This window comes from Protomyctophum parallelum, assembly GCF_964188405.1.
Source record: "Protomyctophum parallelum genome assembly, chromosome: 9".
Taxonomy (NCBI): Eukaryota; Metazoa; Chordata; class Actinopteri; order Myctophiformes; family Myctophidae; genus Protomyctophum; species Protomyctophum parallelum.
In genome coordinates, this window is record NC_139706.1 from 13,265,063 (window position 1) to 13,285,546 (window position 20,484).

General features: G+C 40.8%; 1 protein-coding gene across 2 annotated transcripts in view; it reads left to right on the forward strand.

The window, feature by feature from the left end:
- Window positions 1–20,484, forward strand: part of LOC310864907 (uncharacterized protein) — a 56,773-nt gene that overhangs the window by 18,824 nt on the left and 17,465 nt on the right. For both annotated transcript variants that reach the window (XM_083773737.1, XM_083773738.1), the window contains exon 17: window positions 1,550–1,651. In XM_083773737.1, the coding sequence (XP_083629863.1) occupies window positions 1,550–1,651 (102 nt within the window). The remainder of the gene's footprint in view (window positions 1–1,549; window positions 1,652–20,484) is intronic.

Sequence of the window (20,484 nt, forward strand, 5' to 3'; positions counted from 1 at the left end):
TTGCGCGCGTGCTCGTTTCGTGCACACGCGACTCACCAGACCCGGATACTGTTTCGCTTTTTTTCTACGCTTGCGGAACAGTTCTTGGGAAATGTTTGTACCCAAGACAAACGTCTCCGCTTGTATTAACCCTCTAAGACCCAGCGTTGCTTTTTAGCAACAATTTTATTTTAATCAATTACTAAATTATTATAATTTTTTTCTGTTCTTTTTTCACCTAAACGTCATCAGTGATGTTCATTGCAATGCCATTTCAATGCCATTGGTCATGATATTTGCATATAAATATTAAATACCCCCCACAGAGGCTGAAATTCACACAAATTAAAAATGTCTGGACTCTGCAATTTTGAACATTTTTTAACCTAAGACTTTTGACCTTTACCCTAATAAAAGTAGGTAAAATAATTGTAATGTATGTTTTTTTGTGATCATTAGAATGTCTAGAACATGTTTTATTCATTATTGTGAAAGATATCCCCCAAATGTAAATTATTAATTTATTATATTATTATATAATTATTATAAAATTTTCATAAAACTTTTATTTTTATTTATTTTTTAACATATTTTTTAGTCTTAGTCCTAGTAGTACAAAGTAGTAGTAAGGTTGAAATCTATTTTTTGCAAGTAGAAATTAATGCAGGTCTTAGCTGCTATAAGCAATATAATGTCAACATTTTAATGACCTTTTTATTTTTTATTTTTGTGGTATTCAGACAGCCAGCAATGGGTAGAACGCTCCCAAAAAAGATTTAGTCTCTGTGACACATCTAGGGGCCGCAATCTGCATTCAAAGATGTTTCTATAGAAGCTTTGTCATTGGTCGATTTGCCTGTCTGCTTCCTGATTGGTTAGTCACTGCGACCAGGTTTCTTTCGACCAATGACAAAGCTTCTAGGAACCTCTTTGAATGCAGATTGCGGCCCCCCTAGATGTGTCACAGAGACTAAATAATTTTTGCGAGCGTTCTACCCATTGCTGGCTGTCTGAATACCTAATTTTTTTTTAAAGGTAATTCATATTTTGACATATTATTGCTTTCAGTGCCCATACCCGAAGGCGGGGTTGGCGAAAGGGCCTTTCTGTGTGGAGTTTGCATGTTCTCCCCGTGTCCCCTAGGGTAGGTACCCTCACAAAAACATGCAGTAATCCTGGTCACTAAACTGCCTCCCCCTGGCCAGCCGGGGCGCCTGATGGAGGGGAAAAGAACTGGTTGGAATAACGTGTTCCTTCCATGCGCTACGTCCAACCAGGGAAACTCCCCCCTGTCAGGTGTAAAGGAGCAACTTGGACACTCAGGCATGAAGGAAGCATGAGTTCAAGTCCGTTGCTCTCCCCTTGTCCCCCATATATGGGGACTAGGTTGGTGGAGGGTGTGTAAAGCCCAGGATCACATTAGATGATTGACACAGGGGTGAAAAATGGGTTACAAAAATCGTGGGATAAAAAATATATTAAAATATTATTGCTTTATAGCAGCTTTAACACTATATTTGAATATTAAAATGCTGTATGATATCCTAATAATGGTATTACTATTATGCAGTCCCGATGGGAGCTACGTTGCGGCTGGTTCTGCCGACGGAGCCGTTTATATTTGGAACGTCTCCAGCGGCAACCTGGAGGCCCACCTCCCAGGCAACCACAGGTAACGATCCACCTGTCAATCATCCAGTCATTCCAGAGCCCACGTATGTTATTTATGAGTCCCCTTCACACGCACTTCTACAGGTGTGTCTAGTTTGTGCTTTGATCCTAATGATCAGAATGTCATGGTGACATTAACAATTAAGACATTACTTAAATGCAGTTACACAAATCAACACACAGGGGGTGCTAAATAACAAAATACAATACTGACTGACTGAAGGCAGCACAATGAGTGCAAATCTCATACCAGACGCCTGCTGGCAAGATATACAGTACTAGTCAAACTGTAATAGTTGATACACCACATTGAAGTGCATTGATCTATCCATGTCATTAAAACAGTTTGACTGGTTGAAACGCGTAACCCCGCATTTTAATCAAATATCCTACGCTGCCGAGATTGTTGTATTACCTTTAGAGCATACAGTACGCTGAATTATTTGGGCTTTTGATCCGTGAAAATCCGGCGATGGTGTCTTTAGGCTTATTCTGACTGCATACATTTGATTAAAGAATAGCTACACATGTGTCAGTCTAGAAGGAACAGTACTCTTCTGAACTCAAATAGGTAATTAAAAAATAAATATTCAAGCCATATGTTTTGTACTTGATACTACATGGGTCATATCTTTCTTTGCAGTCGCTACTGTACATGTGCAACTATCATCAGATTGTAAGGGAAGAGAGATGGCTCACTCCTCTTTACTTTAGTTACACTTAACACTGGAAAAACTATGGTTAAGTGGGAAATAACCTATGATAAATTGCAAAAAACTAGTGATTAGTTGCCGATTTGATTAATCGATTACCAAATTAGTTGACAACTAATTGAATAATCGATTCGATTACGATTAATCGATGAATCGTTGCAGCCCTAGTATGTAGGGGGTATGTAGGGTCAGCTTGGTGGGGACAGCCTGATGTCTGCTGCATTCACGTGGACATATCTCACACCTGACAGAAAACATATATATCTTAATAGATAATCATTGGTTAGTGTATATTAGACACTGAGTTTTACTGGTATGGAATTAATGGCCAGTTGGTATAAGAACAACACTTTGATTAAACAACGATTTGATTTAATGAATGTGACGCAGTGTTAAGTAAGTAAAGTAATCACATTGAGCAAGACATGCATTTTTGCACGTTTCTTTTCTTTCGGATGCCAAATAAAAGCATCAAGTCACAAGCTCGAAAGATGATACATTTTCTCTCTGTCACCCTGTCTTTATCTCTCTCTCTGTCTCTCTCTGTCTCTCTATCTCTGTCTCTCTCTCAGTTCGTCTATTAGTTCTCTCTCTTGGTCTATCTCAGGACAATTTGTCGTCAGCGTAGACAAGAGCAGGCGGGCTGTTCTGTGGAGTGACCTCTGACCCGGCCAATCTCAACGGATTGTCACTTTGAAAACCCTGTACACCACCTATTATCTTATTTATACACCGCACACAACGACAAATGGCAACACTAATTAAACAACAACATTCATTTGTTCGATAAACATTACCGGTACTCTCTGCACAACTTTATGCAGGCCATTGTCCTGCTGAGATTCCAGTGAGGGTACAGAGCTAGTAGCTCGGGCGATTTTCACTACTTTTCCGAAGAAGTAGTGGGGCATTAATTTACAAAAACAATAAAATAAAAGAAATGGAGACATGGGGTTTCTGCTTCAAAGAAATGATATGTGGAATCTGACTCCTATTCATGTCTCACATATCCCCACTTCTCTCCTTTATGCATCGTTTGTTTGTAAAATAGATGATATTTATAATTGTTGCCCTGAATTGTATTAGTAATGCTATATGAAGTGCACTATTGTGGATGTTTTGAAGATTATTTTGAGCATCAGATGATAACAGAGCTAACAGAAGTGCTGTCTTAACACACAATAAATGTTCATTGTATTTTAATTGTCGTGTGTGTGTGTGTGTGTGTGTGTGTGACGTGTGTGTGTGTAAATACCGTGTGTATATATATATTTATATGCTTGCTGACAGCTGCGTTTGGGTCTCATGTGTTTGTCCATGGAGCCTTTGGGTGTTTCCTCCAGAAACCTTCACTAGAGGACAAACTTGTCAATCAATCATGTATTTATAATACATGTCACTATAAAGGTGCGGCAGAATGTCAACGGTATATATACACATCACAGAAAATACGTTGAAATGGCAATTGTACAATAAATACAATATCAAAATATTAACGCCTGGCTTTTGAAATGACGTCATATGGCAGCCAAGTCTATGAACTTTTTTTTTTTAAGATATTTATTTTGGCGTTTTTTTTTGCCTTTACTGATTGGGTACAGTAATTAGACAGGAAAGGGGATGTCATGTGGCAGCCAAGTCTATGGACTTTTAATGCTTGTTTATAGCATTTAGACGAACATTGACGATGTGAGACAGTCATGTGGAGAATATAAATACATCTTGTTTTATTATACAGTAACACTGCATTCATGTCTCTCGTAATGTATGTAGTGGCAATGAATGGAAGTGACTGCCATAATGTGGCAGCCAAGTCTATGGACTTTTAATGTTTGCTTTAACCCATTCTGGGCGGGAACCCCTTTTGGTGTTTTAAACATTGTTATAATTTAGCTATTGAAAAATAGCAGACCTACAAGCTCATAGCGCGCCACCGAGTGGCACGCTATGAGCTTGTAGGTCTGCTATTTTTGAAAAATCATGAACATTTTTATTTCAGAAAACCGGAGGATTTAGAAGAATGTTGATCAGGAATTGAGTTCGGGCCTAAATGGGTTAAGCAGTGACGTCATATGGCAGCCAGACACAGTGGGCACCCCTCACTTCACAAGAGTGTGATTTATTTTTTTACAGAATGGGTTCCCAGATTGAGATAAGATGGTCAACATAACTGCAGCAGCATTTTCAGGTACAGAGAAAGCCAGAACAGCCAGTAATGGCCCTAAACAATCAAAGGAGAAAAAATAGATATAAAGAAAAGCAATCTATTTGAACGGGGACAAACGCTTGTGCTTGTTTCCATGGCGATCCAGCCAGTAGTTTTGGAGATGCAGTATGTTTCCCAGAGCACACAGTGTCACATAAGAGCATGGATAGGAATCTATGAAACACTAACTGATCCGAGCGGTCTGACAGAACCTATCAATCATATATATATATTTTTATTAAGATAAGTATAGTTTTTTTTGTCTGCATAGTGCATTTTTTTTTTTTTTTAAGATATTTTTTTGCGGCTTACGCCTTTTATTGATTTTTGAAGGGACAGACAGTAGGCTGACAGGAAACGGGAGAGAGATGGGGGGATGACATGCAGTAAAGGCCGTGTCGGGTCCGGGAGTCGAACCCGCGGCACACCGCGACTGGATTACCAGTCCGGTGCCCAGACCGTTACGCTACGGCCTGGGCCCATAGTGCATTTATTGATCACAGAATAGTGACATTGCCAGTTTGATTCCACCTGGAGAAGCTGCATTGCTTTAGTTTTAGCCCCCTGTCTCTTTATTATCCTATATCTAAAACAACATTTCGCCCCAATTGACCTTTTGGCCATTTAATATTGTTGAAAACCGTTCAAAATGTTTCCAAATATATATATATATATATATATATATATATATATATTGTGAAAACCGTACATGCTTCGTCTATTTTCATGCAACTCTGTTGTATTGGCAAAGTATAAAATAGGGGCCTGGCACACCTACAGTACATTTGAGAGAAGAGATCCGCACAGCGTTTTTAAACGTTTTTGAAACTATTTATCTGATACAACTCCTGATGTGATTGTTGTGAATATTGCACAGGTTTGATCTTAACTTGTGGGATTAATCCAAAATCCAAGATTAATCCAAAATTGTCCAAAATATTTGTAGGCTAGAACAAAATGTGCCAGTGACCACAAATCATTTTAAAGTGCTATAGCAAGTTCTCAAATGCAGTTGATGTGAAAATATTAAAAATATAGAGATACTATTTTCAGAAAAAATGTCATTTCAAGATGGTTTTGTCTAGCCTAATAACAAATGGCACAAGAAGATCAAACATGCTCACAAACACATCCACAAGGTGAGTGTAATGGCTTATCTGCTCCATGACCATGTGGCTACGCTGGCTATAACCAAGCAGGGCTTGATATGAGGAGCGACCGTAGATTCATCTCTGAGAGTGACAAGCATCTTAAGTTATAATCATTGCCGCGAATCCGCGATGAAGATGAGCAGCCACGTGCGTCCCTCGGCTGCGAGGGACAAGAAAAGGCGCGTGTCATGTCATGACATTGACTGTACTGTGCCGGTTCCATGCTGAGGAGGACAGCTGCTCTTCAGCCTCTGGTGAGATTGGCAAGATGAGGAGAATAAAGGAGAGAGATTATTTGTCACTCACTCAAACCAAGGACCAAAATGTAGGCGGGACAGGGTTGGAAAAGTTACTAAAAAACGGTAATACAGTATATTACCTATTACTAGAGTTACTTAAATGAAGTAATATTGTGACTGTACCTATTACTCCCTACAAAAAGTAACTAGTTACTTACTACTTTACTTTTTTGTTTCTCGCCCCCAGTATCTCTTGTCCCTAAACGTGTCTCACTACCCAGTTTGTTTTGGACGTTTTAAACCCTCTAAGACCCGCATTAATTTCTACTTGCAATTTTTTTATTTCAACCTTACTACTAGTTTGTACTACTAGGACTAAGACTAAAAAATATGTAAAAAAAAAAAAAAAGGTTTGATGAAAAATTTATAATAATTATATAATAAATTAATAATTTACATTTGGGGGATATATTTCACAATAATGAATAAAACATGTTCTAGACATTCTAATGATCACAAAAAAACATATATTACAATTATTTTACTTACTTTTATTAGGGTTAAAGGTCAAAAGTCATAGGTTAAAAAAATGTCCAGACATTTTTATTTGGTGTGAATTTCAGCCTCTGTGGGGGGTATTTATATGCAAATATAATGACCAATGGCATTGCAATGGCATTGCAATGAACATCACTGATGACGTTTAGGTGAGAAAAGAACAGAAAAATAGTAATTAATTAAAATATAATTGTTGCTATAAAGCAATGCTGGGTCTTAGAGGGTTAAGGCCTGCCCTTCCGCATCCGATCATTCACACATACTGTACAGACAAGTGTGCATATAGTTCCTGTGTCCGCTCTAGAGTCTATCCAGACCTGCAAAGCAACTCCATCCGATCCCAACATTTATAAACACTCAAGCCCACCGTGACGGTACCACCGAGGCATGTGAAAATAGTAACGAGTTACTTTTAGAAAATGGTAACACATTAGTAATAGTATTACTCAAATGAAAGTAATTAGTTATAAGTTACTGGAAAAGGGTAATTATATTACTTTAAGGAATAAGTTGCTTTGGTTTCTTTCCAACCTGTTGTCATGTTCCACAAAGACTAGCACTAGAAACCATTATGTACCGTGCCGTACATCTATATTCTTTTGAGTGGTGCAACCACTCCAAGGAACTGCAATGTCCGTGTTCACCTATGTGGCCATGAGCACCAGTATATGACTATGAGTACCAGTAGGGGCGCTGTTGTGCCAGAAACAGAGAGAGAGAGATAGTATTAGTGCTGCACTGTTGCCTGCTAATGAGAGAAAGAAGAGAGAGAGAGATAGAGGAGAGGCTCTATTACCCATGCTGAATATATAACATTGCGAGAGGGAGGGAGACCCGCACACTGTCACTTACTGGTTCAAGAGCTTTTTATTTAATGTCCAAAATGCAACGTTTGGGTCTCCCTCTTAGGCCCGACTCACACCTTTCGATCTAGCATACAACACTGATGCATGCTAGATGTATACAAAGGGTGTGATACATCTTGCCCACAATGCATTTCCAATGGAAGTCACATGGTTTGACACAACATTTGTGTTGTACGGCTTTCGGCTGTGTTTCGACTGCCCCCCCCCACCCCCTCATACAACACAAATGTTGTGTCAAACCATGTGACTCCCATTGGAAATGCATTGCGAGCTTGCATCAGCTATACATCTCATACAACAAGTCTGTTGTAAAGGTGTGAGTGAGGCCTTACATGTCTTATCTAACATGTCTGCAGTCTGCTGCTTTGTCGTCGACACACCTGTTGTCATTATAGTAAGGAGTGTACAGAGGTCTTCCCTTCAAAGAATATAACATTGCAAAAGTGACTGTGCTCATAAATACAATATTATTATTATTGATAATAATAATAATGGATGTAATTAAGTAAAAAATAAAATATGAAAAACTATATCAGATAAAATTAGTACATGTACGGCAAGAACGGCAGGTATGATAATCCCTTTTTAAGGCAGACATTCATAGTTTAAAATCTAGCAGCAATGGGGAATGCGCAGAAAGGGGGGAAGATCATTTGGAATCAGAAGGAAAATGAGCACATGTGTCAGATATTAACTTGACTATGTATACGTTGACATGTGACATGAATAGCAAAATTATTCTGTCTCTTTTGCTACGTCTCATCAAGAAAACAGGAAAACTTAAACTTCACAAAAGGAATGACTTAATTACCTAACTGTAGACGGCTGCACTTCAATCAAAAGGTAATTAACTTAATGCCATAGAGACTTACAGTCTCATCACAAATTACAAGGTAGTACACAGTCCAAATCCTCAGTGTTAATTTGTCCACCTGTAACCCCCGAGACCGTTCCAAATGATTCCATTTACACTCTTGAGTTAAATTAGCATTCATGGTTTTTCCATGCGGACACTGCGTGGCATTTGATTTCCAACTGACCTGAGGTGCCTCCCGTCGCCCTGTGGCATACTGTAATGAAGAGCATGAGTGAAAAGATGTCTCCTAGACTCCTACACAGTCATAACTCTCATACTGTGTACTCTCGAGAGTCTACAATATGCACTCTGAGTTACAAATGGATCAATTATACTGATCTGATTTCTAAAGATTTGTCTCAGTCGGGATCAGACCGAGACACACTTTTGACCTGAGATCAGGTTCTAAAAGTGTCTTCTGAATCCTGACAGTTTTCTGAAAAAGCTATGTTTCTATGTCAGTGGTTCTTGTAGATCTGCTATTTTTCAATAGCTAAAGCATAACATAATGCTAACACCAAAAGGGGATTCCCGCCCCAAAATGGGTTAATAACATTTGAAACCACCTTGGAATGTGGGTGAAATCCTGAACAGGTCAAAAGCACATGTTGGGCTGCCAGTCTGAACAATAAAACAATAAAACATATTTGTTCAAGTAAAAGTCCTGAAGTCAAAATATTATTTAGTCAAAGTACAAAAGTATTAGTATCAAATTATACTAAGTATAAAAGTGGAAGTTCTCATTACGCAAGAATGCCCATTTCAATCATATCTATCATGTTGTTGGACAATAATTACTAACCACTTAAGCCCTATATTTGAAAAGAGCCCATCTTTACAAGCTCGATCACATTGGCTGTAGAGATGTCCCGATACTGTATCGGTGTCGGAAAAGTATGGTATCGGCCATTATTTGGTCATATTGGGTCATATCGCTATCGGCAAATATGCCAGTCTAACCACAGATCCGACACAGGGGTAAGCGGTTGACACTATGGCATGGCAAGTAAATAAAGTGTCGGGGCATGTGGAGTTTGCTTTCGAGTTGCCCAAACTGCTTGTGCACATTTGAGTGATTTTCTACTGTATAAACACAACACGATATATATAGCTAGTGTGGAAAAGGCCAGCTCAAATATACTCAAGTACTGAGCTGAGGGGCGCGTTCGGAAATGCGCCCTGAACGCACTGGTGTGCTCTCTTGTCGTTCGTTTATTCAGTGCACTCAGTGCGTTGTCGTTCGAAAATCCAGTGCGCTGCACACCGGGTGTGCCGAGTGCACGCACTGAGCGACCCTACCCTGAAGCTGGGGTTGTCCGGTGTGATTCGTGTGAATGCGTCACAGCTGTGGTCGTTCGGAAATAAGGCACACTGAACGCACTCTGTGACGTCACCGCCCACCACACTCAACAAACTGACCACATTCCCGGTGTGCGTTTCCGAACGCGCCCGAGGTCATGCTGACCTCCTCAATTAAGAACTGTTGGCTGGCAGAGGGCAAATTGACCTTAGCCTATCCCTGCTGTATTCTCAATTAGTGAGCACCTGTATCCACCCTGCAATCAGCACAGCACACTTTAGAGTTTGTCAAGCCTAGTTTTCTGCTCATTCTGTACAGACCACAGCAGCGTGTGCGTCTCCTTGTTGTGATTACTGATTTCTTTATGTGCTGTTGTAAAAGTGTTTGGAAATGTGTGCATGTTTTAGGCAGGTGATGTTTGTATGTTTAGCCAGTTGTATTTTGTTGATGGAAATGATTGTAATTTTATGTTTATGTTTTTTGTGTGTTTGCAGAACCACACACACATGCTTTCTGTACAACTCAACGTTCTTCAGTAAAACCCTCAACCCAAGTGCTCTGTTGTTCTTGACCGAACCACCTGGACCGCACTACAAAACAGCTAGATAGCTACATGCACTATTCCCAGTCGGTGGACTTCAAAATAAGATATTTGTTTATTTTTTTATTATTATTATTATTATTATATATATTATTCTCTGGTATCCGTATTCGGTATCGGTATCAGCTAACGCAGAAATTGTGGTATCAAGATCGGATCGGAAAGGAAAAAAAGTCGGGACATCCCTAATTGGCTGTGTTTGAAAAAAAGTTTGATTGTTTCTGATTTAGCATTTGAATAATTATAAAACAAATCAAAAGAAAATCTGCAAAGTAACTATAGTAACTGACTGGAGTAAAAAAATGAAGTACAATATTTGCCTCTTGGCATAAAGCATGAAGTGCTTTATGCTACATAAAGCATAAAGTAGCCTACAGTAGGCCTACTGTATATCAAACATGGAAACACAGTTATACTCCAGTAAAGTATATACACCAACTGCTGCTGTGTTTGCAGGGAGTTCTGACCTCTGGCTGTGAGGATACTCTGATTACTCTCTCTCTCTCTCTCTCTCTCTACAGATTGATGAGGCTTAATAAGCCGCCTGTCGTGCAGGGTGATCAATGCCCTGCTGTCTGGAGCCCTGGTAGCACTTATAACTCCTCATCTCTACAATAAGTACATCCCCATAAAACGGATCTGTCTGTTGTTACCTGACAGCTTTGCGCTCTGCTCATTTTCAGCTGGCTTTTTGTATACGATCAAGCTGCTGCTGTCGGTTACGGTGATGTGTGTCGAGCCGTTACAATGCCCTTTCGGATTTCATTTCTCACTAATAATAACTGTGGCATTCGTTCCCCTTTCCCCCACTGCAATATTTGTTTTATGAGGATGGATGGTGGCGTTCATTCCTTCATTACGTTTGTTTATTCTCTGTGTATCCCTCCACACGAGTCTGCACGCACGCATGCACGCATGCACACACACACACACAGCTGGTAATTATTTTAGACATTCACAACTGCTGTGTGTGTGTGTGTGTGTGTGTGTGTGTGTGTGTGTGTGTGTGTGTGTGTGTGCGTGCGTGCGTGCGTGCGTGCGTGCGTGCGTGCGTGCGTGCGTGCGTGTGTGCGTAGTGGTCAGCTGCTGGTCATAGTAGGATTCTGACAAACTGCCCCCGGCCAGAAAACACTGACTGACTGAATGACTGACTGTCACCTGCTACTCATTAGGAGAGGAGGAGGATCTTAAACAACGGAACCCCCAGAGAGAGAGAGAGAGAGAGAGAGAGAGAGAAGAGTGTGCTTCTATTTGCTCCAACAGGAAGAGACGAGAGGAGAAGAGAGGAATACACAGTGTGTGTGTGTGTGTGTGTGTGTGTGTGTGTGTGTGTGTGTGTGTGTGTGTGTGTGTGTGTGTGTGTGGGTGCGCGCGTGTGAGAGAGAGAGAGTGTGAGAGTGTGAGAGAGAGAGAGAGAGAGAGAGAGAGAGCAGAAGAGAGACACGTACTGGACCCTGCTAGACCACGACGGAGAGAAGAGGCTGAGTTCTCTCTCTCTTTCCGTTCTGTCGACTGACAGCGTTCCTATCTCTCTCTCTCTCTCTCTCTCTCTCTCTCCATCTATCGTGTTAATCACCATGGGAGATAAAGGCACAAGGTAAGTGTGTGTATGTATCTGTGCTCCATCTCCTGTAATGGTTGCTATGGGTTACAGAATAATTCTCTCCTAATTCTCTCCGTACTGCTTTCTCTCTCTCTCTCTGTGTGTGTGTGTGTGTGTGTGTGTGTGTGTGTGTGTGTGTGTGTGTGTGTGCGTGTGCGTGTGCGTGTGCGTGCGCGTGCGTACGTGCGCGTACATGCACTCTAGATGTACGTGTATGTTTGTGCATTTTAGACATGCATGCATGCGCGTGTGTGCGTGTGTGTGCTCTAAATGTATACAGTATTTGTGGGCATTTTAGACATGCATGCATGCATGCTTGTGTGTGCATGCGTGCGTGCGTGCGTGCGTGTTCAATTATCATCATCATGATGCTGACATCTTAAACTCCTCCTTCTTCCCCTCTTCAATTTCCCTCTTCAGCATAGTTGCAGTATCTTTTCCTCTTCCTCCACGCATTTTCTTTCTTTCTTTCTTTCTTTCTTTCTTTCTTTCTTTCTTTCTTTCTTTCTTTCTTTCTTTCTTTCTCCTTCCCTTGTACTATTGACTGATCTAGGATCTGATCCTTAAAGGTGGTTCTCACCCCCACATATATACTCTAGTCTATTTGGCTGTGGACCCCCCCTCTGAAAATGAGATAGGGACCCCCAGAAGAACAGATGTGTGCTAAATAATTATAATTTCTATAAATGTTCAAACAAACAAATCTAAGAAATTCCATAAAAAATAAAACAATTTAGAAGTAGTGAAAAGCCGATCTAAAAGCGTTTTCACTTGTCTGGGTCTAAACTTTGGGTCTTTTGGGTCTCGACCTGAAGTTTGGGAACCAGTGATCTTGTTAGTAGGATCTCATCCTTGTATTATTGGTACAGCATATTGTTCTGTTAGCAAGGATCTCATCCTTGTACTATTATTGGTACAGCATATTGTTCTGTTAGCAAGGATCTCATCCTTGTACTATTGGTACAGCATATAGAGCACCGAAGTCCTGACGTAACTCGCTCATCCCTTCGATTCCCCTGGTTCGCAGAAGTAATTTCTCTATGGAGAATAACATGGGCTCATACAGTCTGTTTCTAGCGAAAATGTAATTCAGTAGCAGTAACATTAGCGTTTTCTCTCAGTCAGTTGATTCTTCATATCCATATGAGTGAAGTGGCCGGGATGACATGTTTATTTTCCAAACATAGTTCTTATATGAGGCGATCTAAAATCCCCCTATCCTATGGGGATTATAATGCAAATAAAAAAGTACATGAACCTGTGGATTTGCGCCCTCTACCGATATTGACGTCAGACTTCGGTGCTCTATTGGTACAGCATATTGTTCTGTTAGCAAGGATCCGATCTTGTACTAGTCTCTAGTATTGGTATTGGTGATCTATAGTAGAATCCGATCCGACTCTTTCCTATTGGTATTGGTTATAGACTCCGATCCGATCTCTTTCCTATTGGTAGGCGGCGCCTGTATGTAAATGCCAGTGATCTAAGAGGGAGGGGAAATAAATGACTTATCTGGAAGCTGTAATGTGGCTCTGCCTGTCAGTTGCCATGGTAACGGGCTGCTGGGTAACTAGATCATGTTTAAAACATTTCACCCATAATGCAGCTCAGATGGATTTTTTTTATCTTCTTCCAGAATCCACCTCTACTGTCTCTACTGTATTGTGCCTCAACCGTACCGGCTACAGTATATGGCTTCGTGCGTGCGTGCGTGCGCGCTTGCGTGCGCGCTTGCGCGCGTGTGTGTGTGTGTGATGCCCAGTCATCAGATAAATGTTTATTGGCAGCCGTTTGTGTTCATCCATTGATTTGCTGTGAATGCTCCTGAGGGTTTAGGGGGGGGGGGGGGCTTCGACCCTGTGCCACCACGAGTACTATACTATACTAGCTATAGTAGGCCACTACTGGTGTACAGGCTATAGGTGGTTACTATACTTGCCTGTCGGGCCATGGCTCTTTAGCCGATTGGTAAACGCTCGCGGCTTGTTGATTTAAGATCCAGGGTTCGCCTCCTCCACCCTCCCGGCCGAGGCTATACATTGGTGGCAGCGGTGTGTGCATGGTTTCTGTATCCCAAGGTGGCACTGACTGCAGACTATAGCACCGTTGAGCGTATAGTCGACAGCATGTTATATACCTGCCCACTGCCCAGTCAGTCGCGCCTATAGCTCTTGGCTGGCGCTTCCAGGTGGGGCGGGGGGGCGACTGTAGGCTATAGGTGGCTGCGTTACTACTTGCCTATCGGGCCATGGCTATTTAACCGATTGGTTAACGTATACACAGCTTGTTGATACGAGGTCCCGGGTTCGGCCTCCCGGCCGAGGCTATACACTAGTATTAGTAGTACTATAGTTCTACAGTACTACCTCCACCACCACTACTATTATTATTCACGGTGTAATATAGACTTACTATAGAAATGTATGCAGCTAACCCCATTCATTGTGGAATCACTATTTTGGGCAAATTCATCAAAATCTGTCAAAATATCAAGGCTCGCTGTTTGTTATACGAAATGCCACGAATATTTTTTCCCCCATTTTGTCTCTTTTTTGCAATAAGAACTCTGGCATAGAGTCTGCTAATCTGTCAGCTTCGCATTATCTCATTTACATTGATACACTAACCTGTCACTCACTTTATTTATAGGCATATCGGACTGTAGGCATACATTTTATGTTCCGTATATTTGATATATGCTGTTATTTGATAGGTTACAGATAAGAGGCTTTGCATGACTATTTATCTTTTTTTTTCATCAACTTTCATTAACTGTATCATTAGCCTTTGAGGCAGCGTGAGTTTTTTTTTAATTAACTTCTCCAGCTGTGAATCCCTCACCCCCCTCTGCGTTGTGGGACAGTAGTGTTTATCCACACAAAACTTCAAAACCCTGTCTTATGTCGGCTATGGATATATGCAAGCAATAAAGATTTGGTGTTCTCTGTCGTAGCTTTTTGAGATGTGAGACTATAAACCTCTCATCATAGGCAGTGTGCTGGGCTGGACATGAGCTACTGACGAAAACATCTAACTATAAAGTGCAGGAACTACATAGCTACAGAAAGAAACATGTAGCCTTGTATTTGAAAGTAAAAAAAATCCGACCCGTCTGAACTGAGTGGTGCAGGCTGTGTGCGTGCGTGCGTGCGTGCGTGCGTGTACACACACATATAGGGACACACATAGCTGGTCATTGGAGTGGTTCGGCACTCAAAAGATAAGAGATACAACCGGGTGACTGGGAGGTTAGCAATGTGCATCGATGCACCTCATCTCATACTCTGAATAATTAACTATAGAACTGAAAGGATAGAGAAAGTCTGCTTTTAAAAGATGACACAGTTGTAAAAGATCTCAGGTCATAATAACTTGAATTTATATAGCTCCTTTCAAAAAGGATGCGTAACAATACAAAATATAAACTAAGTAATTGCCTGAGTAAACAAGTGTCTCTTCAGTGTGTAGACTTGAAAGTGTCCAATGTTGGCGTCTGGCGATACATGGGGAGAGAGTTCCAGAGGGCTAGGGGCTGCCACACTGAACGCTCTTATCGCCTATATAGGGTCCGCTTTTTGCTCATGGATAGTGACTATAGGAGTCCCAAGTCAGAAGGCCTCAGGTTCTGCACTGGGGTAGTGGGGTGTATAACCCTGTAGTTCTGACAGGTCCCGTGCTATAGTGCATGCATGGAGAGCTTTATAGGTGATGTGGAACTTAAAGGACAACTTTGGTTTTTTTCAACCAAGGTTCATGTTTTAGGTTGAGAAACTAAAAGATGAGTGTTCTTTTTTTTCATTTGCTGCTTTCTTTCGTTTTAGGGATTTTAGCTGTTTTTGACAGGGGGGCGGGGGCATTCGAGCATGGGGCTAAATATGTATTTTTTACATTTTATAGCGATTTATTTTTTAATTATTTACTATAGTCCTAATAAACCCCTGGAAATTTCATCTGGCCACAAAACATCACGAGATCTACTGAATGTGTCAAACTGACATTGAGCCTATATGACACACAGTGTGGCTTCCCCCCAGTAGGCTACCTTCACATTCAGTAGATCCTGTGATTTATTTGTGGCCAGATGTAATTTCCTGGGGTTTATTAGGGCTATAGTAAATAATAATAAAAAAAATCTCCATAATATTTTGGAGCCTGAACACATACTGCAGTCTGTCCAGGGCTTTGTTGGGGAGCCTGAACAAGACACCATTGCAGTAATCCAGGCGGGGTGAGATGAAAGCGACTGAGAAGAGTCTGTGAGTGGTACTGGCCGGAGTCAGGAAATGTTTTTGAGGTGGAAGAAGGCAGATTTGAGTACTAAAAGAAACTTCAACACAGATTTACAGTAGATATGTATATGGAGCTAGACAATTTAAGGCCTTGTAGTAGCCGGTAGAACTTTGAACACAATACGTTATTGTATGGAGCAGGGGTTCTCAACCTGTGGGTTTTGAAAATGATGGAAAATAGACATTTCCTATACAATGTTAGTCAGTTAGTTAGTTTCATTTATTGTCCACGTGTGGAAATTTGTCTTCGGTCTCAAGCAGTAAAAAAAACAGTTGCAATAGCAACAACACTTACTTACACAATTATTTTCTCATGGCAAAAAAGTGCAGGACAACAGTGGCAAATACATGATAATTAATAATAATTATAATTATGATAATAATTATGATTATATCTGATTTCAGTATTAATTGATGGTGTATTTTCTCTATTATTAAAGTTATTGTAGCCATCATTCAAGTTGTATTGCCCCCAGACCAAAAGGTTGAGAAGCTGTGGTATAGGCCAAGGAGTTAATGATCCAAGTATAGGAGTGTGTGTTCCAGCAAGAACTCTACAGACTACAGAATGTGGAATATTAATTGTTTTTGTTTGCCTTTATTTTTGTCTTGTAGATTTTTGTGTCTACAGTATTTGTCTTTCAGTCGTCTAACCTGTTGGAGATGCATGGACCAGTTTTTCAGAGTCAGGCTGAGACATGGAGTGTGCTTTGTAGAGAAGGCTGCATTTCATTCACTGTGCATCACGTAGACTAGCAGGAGCCATGTAGTAGTCGATATTCCATCCAGCTAGACAAAAATAGAAAATACCAATGTTGTAAATTGATTGATTTTCATCTTGTTGAAAAAATGCATTATGCATAAACATATATCTGTCAAAGGGATAAAGCACAACGAGAAAGATTCAGCAATTGTAAGTGTGGTTGCGTTTTACCAGACTTTATTGAGGGGCGCTAGTCCCCTCCTATGTACAGCTTTGAGGGTCTGTGTAAACACAAACATTGAAGACAAAAGTGTGTAAACACAAACATTGAAGGCAAAAGTGAGGACGCAAATTGTGATTGGCCAGAATTAGATGATGATGTATGATGATAAGTATGATAAGCTCCTCACTTCACACGGGTGTGATTTTTGCGACAGGTCGCATTTACTATTAAATCGTGTATTTCCCGTCAGTCAGTCAGTCAGTCAGTCAGTCAGTCAGTTGTTTGGTTGGTCACCCCAGGCATCACCATACATGGTCATGCTTTGTGACATCACATGACATCATCAGGGATGGAGATCCCTGATGTCATCAATATTAAGCCCATATAGTTTCCAGCAACGTCTCGACATAGAGAGCCCCCTCTCTCTGATCTCCGCCCCCCTTTGTGGGGAAAACTGGACCATAGCTGAACGGTGTGAATGACAATTCACACGCTTTGCGTTTGTAAAATTACTCATTTGCCGACTAAAGATTGAACGGGAAACTAATGGAAAGACGAGGCTTGCGCTCAACATACGTATACAGCTAGCTTTATCTCCACAAAATCGGGGATATTAAATTTATGACACACTCACACACAGAATGGAAAGATGATTTTGACAGCTACTGCCCCACTTTCAAGGCTACAACCACTGATGCAGCTCAGTAGCCTATACCTTATTGAAGGAACGAACTAATATACATGTAATTGTTTATTTTACATCTGCTGGTGGGTGCTCAAACTGATTGCCCTTTTGCCTATGATAACACATGTTAGGCTATGATTCAAGAACACTTATTAACAATATATATATAATAGGCCTATACGTACCTCTAGATCCGGTGCGTTTTTTCTATTGATTGTTAATCTCCACTTTAACTCTGTTCATTGGAAATGGCTGATCTGCAGCTCACCAGGGTATAGATTGTCTATTTTAATAAGCTACAGATAATTGACAGTCGACCTACTTTTACGTCTTTCGCAGTGCAGTGACGTTTTGGCTATTTTCTGGGTGTTCATTTAAACGGATGAATACATTGAGCAAGTACACTTTAACAAGATACAATACAATGTAGTGTGGTGGTTTTTAACTGAAAATAGCTGATCTGCAAGCTCACTACTAGGTTGCAGATGGATTACAATTATACTAATACTGATATATAAATAAAATCATGACATGACCAGCTAGACACCCAATTAAAATAGAAACCTCATTGATTATATGTGGCTTAATTAAATGACCAGTGCTTGGCTGTTATGCTTCCATGGTTCTGTGTGCTGCACAATTGCTTGAAACTTGATTGTTTGATAGAAAGTCCAGACAATAAAATCCTTCCTTCTAAAGTCCTTCTGTTATGGCACAAGTATGAACCGAGCAAATCTGCACCATTAAAGTAGTGTAATGGCATGGAAAAGTCACTGTTTAGGCTACAAGCTCGTCATGTCACTCTAGCAAAGTGATTGATCTGTGTCTCCCCTAGGGCCCTATACTTGCCCCACAACAAGGATGCTGGCTGGAAGCGACAAATGTTTACGATATGTTGCTGGGCTCTATATGGGAATGCCCATATACGGAGATCCCTGGTGCCATCAATATTGGCCACCAACTCTACATCTGACCTCAAACCCTTAGATCTCCAGCTAACCTGTTCTGACATTCCATATGTTGATCCTTCCTCGTCCGTCCTTTCTCTTCGATGTCTCCCTTTTTGACCGATACCTGTCCATTTAAACTCTAGACGGGCCTGCCCCAAAGTTATTAGTGCAGCCGGGGCCCGGCAGCCGGTGAAAACTAGAGTTCTCAACAGGACTGAAAAACCCTGTACACTCAAGACACTGCCACCCTTAGATCTCCATATATGAGAGCTGACCTGTTCTGACATTCCATATGTTGATCTGCCCCCCCCCCCCAATAAGCAGATATAAAAGGTTGCATATAAAAAAGATCTACATCGCGTTGCGAGCTTGTAGATCTGCCATTTTCGGCAAGCAATGCTATTATATGACAGATGTATCGTGTGAATCTGTCCTCATGCAGTGTCTGAGTGTCCAGACTGACACATGTCTATGTGTTTTTAAGCTGTTCAGACGTGATGAATACCGATCTGATTCAAGGCCAACAGAATGTGATTTGGGCCAAAGTGTGATGGACTGACTGTTGTATGTCCTAGTGCACTAGCATGTTTTCTACAGCACACAGGGACATCATTTCCTATGGATAATGACATCACATCCTTTGTTTTTCCAGAATCCCAGGGGCCAATTCTTCTGGGAAGGGTGTGTGTGTGGGGGGGGGGGGGTCTGAAAGCTAATGGACGCTGGGCAGCAGATATGGAGGGTAATTTATGATAGCATTAAGTCAGAGAGAGAGAGAGAGAGAGAGAGAGAGAGAGGGAGAGAGAGAGAGAGAGAGGGCAGGGACATAATTGTATCGGATGTGCATTAGGCTGAAAGACTGAATGACTAACCTACTGACTGCCTGACTGACAGGGATGACATTTTGGGGCTCAAGCAAAAAAAAAGAAAAACATCCACACACACCCAACAAACATGCACTATTCACACATTGATGTAGCCACACTGCCTCCATCCATAATCACACAGTACATTCATAACCTTAAGACCTGAGGCCGATTGTAAAAATGTCTTTTAAATCCTAGCAGTTTTCAGAAAAACCTATAGGTTTCTAACTTGCTCAGTGGTTCTCAAATTGTTTCATGGCCGCGGACCTACATCTCAACGAGATTTTTGTTCCAATGACCTTCAGAAGCATTTTGAGTTAAAAAAAAAAGTTTTATTTAAAAAATAAATATATTCAAAGATTTGCACAATGTTCTAGAGTATAAAGAAACTTTGGTAAATCTGCTAATATGAAGCTAAAAAATAAAATGATACAGATGCTTTCTCCGTTTTTATTCTTTAATTTTTTTAACCTTTATTGAACCAGTAAAAACCACATTGAGAGTGAAGTCTCTTTTACAAGTGTGAACTGGCCAAGAGAAGAGGCAAAATAAGTGACACAGCGCTCTCTGCCAGTAACAATAAACAGTAAATACACAACAAAAAAACAGGACAAACATACAATGCTCATAAATACAGTACCCACTACCGAAGGGAGAACATGAACGTTAACGCAACCAATAAAGACTACTAAATAAAAACTAAGCAACGACATTTTGCTAGTAAACTAAAAAGCAAGAGAACATTTGCTATATGTCAAAGCAGATGCAGTGTTTGGGAAGTGTGCCCATGGCAATCCTTTTAAAGCTCACTATAGGGCAATCACAGCAGCCAGTTTGAGTCTGCTTGGTCTGTAGGTCATTCCAAGACCAGGGTCCCAAATAAGCAAGGCTTTTTTTTCTCCAGACTCAGATTTTGTTTTGGGGAACGACATATAGCCCCCAATACATTATAAATTCTACTGAAGCTGAACATTTGGTCAAACTGCGTTTTGCTATGTTGGCTTGTAGTGTTGAGGGGGAAAAGG